At 41.2% G+C, this 9318-nt stretch overlaps 1 protein-coding gene across 1 annotated transcript; it reads right to left on the bottom strand.

Moving 5' to 3' along the window:
- Positions 1 to 1622: 1622 nt before the first annotated feature.
- CUNH2orf88 (chromosome unknown C2orf88 homolog) lies at positions 1623 to 6643 on the bottom strand. Its single transcript, XM_009277118.2, has 2 exons — positions 6567 to 6643; positions 1623 to 2250 (listed from the first exon to the last, which is right to left on the bottom strand). Exon 2 carries the CDS (start codon positions 2082 to 2084, stop codon positions 1821 to 1823), a length of 264 nt encoding a protein of 87 aa, XP_009275393.1. The 5' UTR covers positions 2085 to 2250; positions 6567 to 6643; the 3' UTR covers positions 1623 to 1820.
- Between the last annotated feature and the right edge of the window lie 2675 nt (positions 6644 to 9318).

Below are 9318 nucleotides of genomic sequence, written 5' to 3'. Positions count from 1 at the left end.
AGATTTTGTTCCCTTTTTCAGCAAAAGCCCGACAACAGTCTTAGTAGCAGGGCCTAGTCTGGTCAGTGTGAATTAATGGCAGTCTTGTGCTGTGTTACAAAGAAGCACTCTTCTCCATTTACTCTTGATACAACCACTTCCCTATATAGGTGAATTTCAAATAGCTGTCTGTGTCACAAAGTTTGCAAAACAATTCAATTCATAGACTATCATGTCTGAGAATAAGCTAAAAGTAACAGTTGACATGGTCCTCTTTCTGCTTGCTTACCATGGCTTGAAAATCATGCTTTGTATCATTTACTGGAACTACGTGTACCTTTTAAAAATAGTAACAGTTTTTGCCAGTATGGAAAGCATTTTTCTATAAAATCAAAACATAAAATGGAAAGCACTTTGAAGTAGGAAAAAAAATTATGTCTTTTAAACTGGCCATAACAGAAAAAGGAACAAACAAGTGCTAAAAACCCAAGCTTCTACAAGGCATTCACTTTGTATAAAATGTCAGCAAAATTGTAGCTTTAAGATGACTATGATTAATTCATCCCTTTCTTGATATCTCAAATGCTAGTTATGAGTACAGTAGGTCAGGCTGCAAGTCCTAGAAAAGCGAGGTGCAGCGTGTGGATGCAAGCTAGATAAAATCGGTAAAGAATGTAGCCCTTTAGCTTTGGGCCTAAGGCTTATTCACCAGTTCAGTGCACTGCTTGGGCTGTAGGTTTCTGTAGCTCATATTTGCATCGCCATACACAGTTTTACTGACGGGTAAGCGATGAGCCTACAGAGGCTGAAGGAAGGCGTACTGTCCCAAGGGTGTTACTTTAGAGTGAAATTTTAGTGTAATGCAGCCATAGTTCCCATGAAACAAATAGCCCTAAAACACTGTTACACCTTTGAAGGTTCATTTCACTAGTTAGCATCAGTAGTTTTTGCACGCCTATCTGGGTTACAGTAAAAAACCAAAACCCCCAGAAACCAGCACCCTAACACATACACACAAAAAACCCAACCGAAAACCAAACCAAAAAACTGAACAGCTTTGGTCTGAACATAGTGATCAGATGTAATTAAGCTATCTGACTGCAGGATTTTAGAGAATAGCCTTCATGCATTTACAGAAGCCAGAGCATCTGTTAATTATAATGCACTGTTTATCAACATTGTAACATTTCTCACTGGTTCACTTAAGAATGGAAGCTGAATAGTATCATAATCCATATGGTTCCCTGAATACTGCTTGGTTTTATAAAATGCTTCTCATTGCCTTCATTATTTTGCTGTTTACAGATTTAGTCAGATCAAAGGATCAAAGTAAAATTTATGACAGCAGTTATCTTTGCTACATGTAGACCTTGGTTTCACTTTAGCAAAACACGGACAAGTTTACCAAGCATAGAGAGTTCTTCTCTTTTCACCTACAAACAGGCCACTGATTTTTTACGCAGTGTGTAAAAATAACCCATGCTTTGTTCTTAAGCATCTTTGGGGCCTCGCTGGCAGTGCTTGTCCAGGTGCAGGGCAGCCACATTCTTCTCATCCTTTTTTACACTAATTTCTGATCACATTCAACACATACAAAGAATATACTCAACATACGGCTGATAACAAATGACACTTGATTAATAGATTCTACTGTAATCCAATTAGTTTCTTAGCAATATAGATTAAAAGGCAGGTTTTTTCAGCCACTCCTTGCAAACGCATTCATATAGTGGCATTGTGCTCAAATCACAGCTGATTTTACTTTATTTGCACTAGTACCAAATACAAACTGCTTAACAGACAGGACACTCACTGTGAAGACAGTCCTTGCTAGTCAGGGCTCAGGGCACATCACTTTCAATATAAGGGATGTCGCTATATTTGCTTTCAGTCACTGCCCACTGTTTCACCGCCTGATCAAGAATCTCACGGGAGAGACGGTGTGCATAGTCTAGCACTATGGTGCTTGATGGACCTTTCTCATCCACCTCCACTGCTATCAGTGATGATTTCTCCCCGGTGCATCCTTCATGACCTTCCCTGATCCTTTCATCCTGGATAGCATTTGAACCTGGAAAGGCATCCTTGGATTTGATGCATCCCATGGTACATTTGAAAATGCAGCTGCAAAATTCAGTTCAACAGCATGTTTTGATCACCTGGAAATGCTTTCCTTGTTTGATGCACAGTGTTGCTGCTTCTTGCCAGTGGTTCCAGTTATTTTCAAAGAACAGAACGTCTCCTTTTCTGCTTCTTTACTTCTGAAGAAATCTGTCAAAATAGTGTTTCATATAAATGCAATAAATAGTTTGCCATTCTCAGTGAGCTCAAAGGAAAGCTAAATTCACTACAGACGCTTGTAGAAGCAACTTTAATAAATCTCTGCATGGTGCGCGTAAAATGTTTTTATCAGTAACACCCATCTACTACAAGTAGGCAAAGCTTGATCTGAATTCAAGCTGCCTTTGAATGCAATTCCCAGTATATGATGTAAGCCATCTAGGAATGTAAAGGTCTTAGGAAAAAAAAAAAAAAAAATCTGTTTCTTCCACACTGACAATGCAGTGCTATTTTCCTGAATCTGTAAACAAATACTGTTTAACTCCAGTGACCGCTGCTGTAAAGAAAATAAAAATAAAACCCCAAAACACCCCACAGAAGCACCACACAACCACCACCTAACAAGAGCCTTGTGTCATGGGTGTTGCACACCCTTTGGGCAGGAGTGACACTAATTCTCCATGTCATTCTGCTGTTGCTCAAGGAGGCTTGATTATGCAGCCACTAGAAGGTATTCACAAGAAACAAGAACTGCTTTTCATTTTTTCCCTTGAGGGGTTAGGGAAAACGGCAGCAAACTGCTGTGTTCAAGGCAGTTCCGACAGAGCTAGAGTACCGTTCTTACTAAAGCAGGACAACTCTAGATCTAGGGAAGGGAGAGGGAGGAACAAAACACCTGACAGGGTCCTTTTGTCAAAGTCCTCAAGAATCAGAATTGGTCAGCCCCAAATTCTGGTGTATATTTTTTTGTTTACTAGCCTACAAAGCTGTTTCTCAGGCTACTTTCTTTATACAGGCAAAGCAGAATCTCATGATATGCCTGACTTTGCTTGGCATGAGCTTACCCACTTATCAGTTAATAGACTGCCAGCCAAAATAAAGACTGTGCTACACAGAAACCAACTGTTCCCTACAGCTTCACCCGATGACGTTGTACTAAGGTCAGCCAAAGTTAAAGATTTTTCTGTAAATGGCCTTTGAAAACATAATCATGGCAAAGATGTTAAGCCTTATTTATTTGCTTTATATACTGGGGGAAATAGGGGCTCCAATCCCGATCACAGGCAAACATTTGCAGAGGAGATCAGTCCCATTTGCAGGCAAATGGTGCTTCACAGGTAGGATGAGAATTCCCCAGTCTAGCAGCTGACTCATGAGAACCAGGTTCACGGTGACGAGCTTCTCTCCTCTTTCTGCTAGTTCATAAAAACATCACTACCTGTTTAGAAAACAGTTGGTAGGACTGAAGTGCCAGCACTCGGAAGTGGTGGTTAGTGTTCCTGGCAGAAAGTCAGACCTAAAGGACTTCTGAAACCACGAAGTACGTACAAACGTTTTCGTACCTTTAGCTTTGTATCAGAACATTTCAGCATTTTAGAGAAATGTTTGTAAATCACTTTAATAGAATTCAGTAAGTTTCTTTTGTGCGTAATGACACGCTGCAGCACGCACCAGTGTATTTTAAGAGTAGGCAGTATAGTTAACAAGCCTGTAACACAAACCCTGCTGCTAGCATTTGTAGTTTTACCCAACGCAGAGGAGACCTAAGCTATCAGTGAGATTTTTATTGTGATAACTTGTTATTAAATGAGTAAAAAGGAAGGATTCCCTTCACTGCCCAAGAAACCACATTTATCCCTATGGAGGTTTATAAAAAAACCATGAGCTTTATACCATGTCTATCAACTGCACACATTGATGAAACTTAAAACGCTTACAGAACATGCTTAGAGACCAGAGGCCAAGGAGATGTCTGAATTGCTTTCAGACATCTGAATAATTCAAACCTTCCTAATAGTAATATCTTGTGCCTGTCTAATTTCAATATTTACCATTAATAAAAATAATTTCCACTTGTTCTTCTGGAAAAATATGTAGCTCAGAGTGTCTAATATGGCAAAGAATCACCAATAGCATCTATAACCCAGCATTGCTGATACCTGAAAGCTGCAGTCTTTATCCAGTCAAAGTAATGCACAAGCTTCACTGGAAGGTACACAGGTGTGCTGTCTAATCCCTTCTCACTACACTACTGGTGACAGATGTTTTAGATTAGATATCGTGTCCTCCTTAGGCTTAGTCAGAACTGTAAATATTGTAGATTTAAAGCTCAGATTACCCAATCATACAACTGCTCTATGCCACAATCGATATAACAATGTATTTTATCAGAGTTTCATCCCTGACACTTTATCTAATGACTATTCAGATTTGGATTTTTTATCTAAGTTTGGAGCCATATTCTTTTACATGTTAGCCTTTCTTTGCACTTTTTAAAGGAGGTCTGTTAAATGGTAGCCAGCTTTAGTTAGTATTTTATCATTGTTTTAAGATGTTTCCGTCCTACAACTGGAGATTTCCTTTCTTCTTCTGTTAGGGGACACCAGCAGACGAGCTAGTGTGTAGCAGAAAGGAGGAAGGAATGTGAGTAGAAGGAAGACAAACATCTCCTAAAGCAGGTAGGCAAAAATTCCATAGGTCAGCATCTTCCTCTGCAGGATTTAGCTCTGTTCCCACCTTCTGACCTCTGTCTTTTCATTTGGGCTAAATCTAATGTTTGTCTGACTGTCCCCCACACAGGAAGGGACAGGCTATAAAACTTCTAGATAGCAAGGCATGCAAGACAAGTAAATGGTTCCAAATTGATTACTAGTTGAGCTTAAAAGCAAAGTTATCGATGCTAGTTTAAATTCTTGACTGTTGCTCATTTCATTATTTATAGAGCGCAGTACTTCCCAAGTCACTGCAGTAAGTTTTATAGTTTGCCCGCTCTACTTGAGTTAATAATTGTTGGCACATAAATGATCGCAAGTGAAGTTGCCCTCAATCTTCTGACTGCTTTCCTATTTTTCTGACAACCATTGTTTGCACGTACATGGTAAAGTGCCGTTTAAATCCCCTCTACCTAGCTCACCTCCAGAGTGCGAAGTTCTGACAGGGATTTCAACATCTCTAGCTTTCTTCACAACGCCCACACCCTCGGGGAGGGTGGGGGGGTGGAAAAAGTTCATTTTACTCCCAGCACGATGTTTCATTCAGTAACCGCACAAGGCAAAATTGTCTAAGACTCTGTTTCTGTCAATATCCAAGCTCTAATCTGTTGCCAGTTGTGTTTCAGAAACCACTGCGTAGATGGGTCAAGGCTCAGGCCAAAACCTCTGCAGATGCAGCTCCCCACGCAACAAGCTGCTGTGCTTAGCTGCAGGCAGAGGTTAGGGAGCTGCAATCTGCTCTGTTAACACTGTCAACCAGGAGTTAAAGCAGCACCATCACAAACCTTAACATATCTTCTCTTTTTAAAGACCGATTTTACAGTAAGTGACATTTTGATTTAATTAATCTTAAAAATACAAGTTCCTAGTTGTGCTCAATTTCAGTGGACATATAGTCAATATGCTTTTAAATACCTCATTTAACTTCAATACTATAAACGCTGTGCATTGTTTTAAGAGTCCTGAAAACAATCAATTCCCTTCCATATCCCTGGAACCGGAAGCTCCCAAGGACAAGTTCAGGTGTTGCTTCACCTATTATGTTATTTACTACACGTGTGCCCTGTGGTAATGCAAGGAGAGAGACAATATTGAGGGAGTCATACCACATAGCTGAACTCACCTTGCATGAGAGGGCTAAGCAGTCTTTTTGCCAGCCTTGCTAAGTGTTTCCTGCCAAGGTAAGTTCATTTCTAACCACTGAAGGAAACAAAACAATGGTAAAAAGATGCCTGCAATTCACTATTATATGGTATAAAATACAGGAAAAGCGCATCATTAGCATAACTGCAGTTTTATTCAGATAAATAAGACTTTTTAAGGTATTAAAATAATCAACAAGAAATAATTACAAAAGGATAAATGCGAGCTGTCCAAAAAAAAAAAAGAGTTTTGCCTGCCGCTCTGGAATACGTCTTCATATGATGAAGATGGCTTAAGAGAAAGAGTTTTGCTGTTACACAACATCTCTAGCTATCGCGGACAAATAAATTCCTGCTACCGTTTAAATGGTTTCCATCCATAAGACCTTTGAAAAAGTCTCCTTGAAGTTCAATACTATACTGCATGGAATTGCTTTCTGTAACACTTTTTGTTATAGCAGTCACCGGATTAAAAATAAGTCATACTTTTCAAAATAGCATAGTGCAACTTTGCCCAATTGAACACAGCGAGTAATTTCTGCTGTCACAGAGCCAGGCTCCTCACTTTCCAAACTTTTAGGTTCAAATATGACTCCTTGCAACCCTCCTCCAGCCAGGGAGGCTTTTAGTTTTTTCCTCTGTATCCATGAGAGAAGCTCAGTATGCTACTTACCAAGAACGTGTCTGCTTTTAACAAGTCCCACTTGTCCCCAGTGCAGTACAGACAGGTTCACAGACTGGGACTCTGCAAAGGGAATCAATAAATAAAACTTAGCGCTCCTGAAGACGTCAAAGTTACACATTATCACAAAGTTAGATAAATCTGTAGTGCTGACCTTGCAGAAGTCTGCTTGCCTGTTCACCCACAGCATTTGACTTTGCCAAAGGTAAAAGGATGATGCAGCACTTAGGAAATCAGATTGAATGGCAGGCTGCAACAATTTATATACAGCACCTAATCCCGGGCGTACAGTGGGGCCACTGCTTGGGCAAGCGTACTATATGCAGGATGCCAACCTCCTTCCGCAGCAAGTCCAGTTAAGGATGATTTCAGCAAGGATACAGGAAGGGTAATATGCCGGCATCTGGAGTGCCCCATCTTTTGCCTAAGCTTAAAAGTTCTCCCCTGTTCTCCCTTCTCCCTCTCAGAGCTTCTGCTGAGACCTAGACCTTTATCATCCAAGTGCATAGGGAGAATAGTCAGATAAATCACAGTGCTGTCATTATCGTGGAAACATTACTCTTTGTTACAAAGATATTAAAACTCAAGGCAGGTGACCCAACTGACGTACCAGCAGAGGTAAAACAAACAGCATTTAGGCATCCAGACCTCTGAACTGCACCTAATCACATTAAATATTTATGTCTTCCATGTAATAGAATCACAGAATACAAGGTTGGAAGGGACCTCAAGGATCATCTGGTCCAACCTTTCTTGGCAAAAGCACGGTCTAGACAAGATGGCCCAGCACCCTGTCCAGCTGAATCTTAGAAGTGCCCAATGTTGGGGAATCCACCACTTCCTGGGGAGATTAATCCAATGGCTGATTATTCTCATTGTGAAAAATTTTCCTCTTGTGTCCAATCAGAATCTCCCCAGGAGTAACTTGTACCCATTACCCCTCGTCTTTTCCATGTGACTCCTTGTAAAAAGGGAGTCTCCATCTTCTTTGTAGCCACCCTTTAAATACTGGAACACGGTGATAAGGTCTCCCCTAAGCCTTCTTTTCCAAAGGCTGAACAAATCCAGTTCTCTCAGCCTTTCCTCATATGGCAGGCTTCCCAGTCCTTTGATCATCTTTGTAGCCCTTCTCTGGACCCTCTACAGCCAGTCCACATCTTTTTTGCATAGCAGGAGCCAAAACTGAACACAGTATTCCAGGAGTGGCCTGACAAGCGCTGAGTAGAGTGGGATAATGACTTCTTTATCTCTGCTGGTGATGCCATTGTTGATGCAACCCAGCATCCTGTTGGCTTTCTTTGCCGTGGCAGCACGCTGTTCGCTCATATTGAGCTTGTTGTCCACCAGGACCCCCAGGTCCCTTTCCACAAAGCTGCTCCCCAGCCGGGTAGATCCCAGCCTGTGCTGCACTCCTGGATTATGTTTTCCCAGGTGCAAGACCTTACATTTGCCTTTGTTGAACTTCATATGGTTCTTGTTAGCCCACTCTTCCAGCCTATCCAGGTCTTCCTGCAGGGTGGCTCTCTGGAGAGAAACAGAAACCCAGAACATCCTATGTCTGCCTTTCCTCTCCCTAACAAGGTGGGATGTTATTCACGAGGATACATGCTATTATGCTTTTGGATATTCTGCAGTTTTGAACAGAGCAGCGGCACATAAATGGTAGAGGGATGAATCATTCACTTAGCGCACAGCATCGCCTCCATCACTGCAGGACTCAGAGGCTCCCCGTGCAGAGCAGCCTCAGGCAGGGGCTCTCAAAAGCAGTCTAATCCACCAGTTTTATATTTCTGCCTCTCCTTAACGTCCAGTTTTCTGCAAATCCTACAGAGCAGACGCACTAGAGTAAACATTTATTATAAAGTCTCCTTCTAATCGTAGGAAAAGAAAGTTTTAGAAAGCTAGAATTATTTTAAGACAAGCACAATTCCCAAGATCCAGCTACCTCAGGCAATCACTGAAATACCTAAATACACCAAAACAATTCAGGCAATGAAGAGCAAAAATGGAGCCCTCATTCCTAGCGGGGCCATCCTCTCCCTCTCCTGTAGCTTACTGCCAACAAGAGATAAGAGCTACAGATTGGAAAGGGCTGGATGCAGGAACCGCAAACAACTGCTGCGCAGGATTAGCATGTAAATGAAAGTCTCCTGGTTATCTGTCTCAGGGTACATGCTGGAATTTCAAAGGCTTGGTTTTTCCCCCCCCCATGGCCAGAAGCGATAAAACTTTTTCAGGCTTCTAAGCCAGTTTGTAACCAAATGGGGAAACAACACTCACTTTTCAGAATTGGGCATGACCTCTAGCTTACTTTAAAAGGCTTTTCAATAAGAGGACAGTTGATGTACCAAGCAAGAGTGAAGTACAACAAGGAACCTTTAGGTGAAAATACCAATAGTTCAGAAAACCACAATGCCAGTAGATATAGTCCTCAGCAGCCACAAGGTTAGTTTTCACCCAGGAAAAAAAGTCTTGTTAAAAGTAAGGAACACTGTGTGCTTGGTAGCTCTCTAATTTCACGAAAGTAAAGCTGTATCTTGTGAGCCTGTCCTGAAATCCTCCCTCCAGTACAGCAGTTTATTTACCAGAATTGCATGCAGCTCGGAGAGCAGCCTGAAGGCAAGAGGGGAAGAGGATGCTGAAAACTTTTTACAGGTTCTGCTCTCGTTTTAACTTAGCTGCTTGTCCAAGCATACTACTATTATATATTATAATTATATTTATATAATTATATATAATTATT

The sequence above is a fragment of the Aptenodytes forsteri genome, unplaced genomic scaffold, assembly GCF_000699145.1.
Source record: "Aptenodytes forsteri isolate BGI_AS27 unplaced genomic scaffold, ASM69914v1 Scaffold145, whole genome shotgun sequence".
In the NCBI taxonomy this organism is placed as follows: domain Eukaryota; kingdom Metazoa; phylum Chordata; class Aves; order Sphenisciformes; family Spheniscidae; genus Aptenodytes; species Aptenodytes forsteri.
This window is presented reverse-complemented; position numbering and strand designations above follow the sequence as displayed.

Coding starts and splice junctions, on each gene's coding strand:
- CUNH2orf88 (XM_009277118.2), bottom strand. CDS start 2,084: ATGGGATGCATCAAATCCAAGGATGCCTTTCCAGGTTCAAATGCTATC.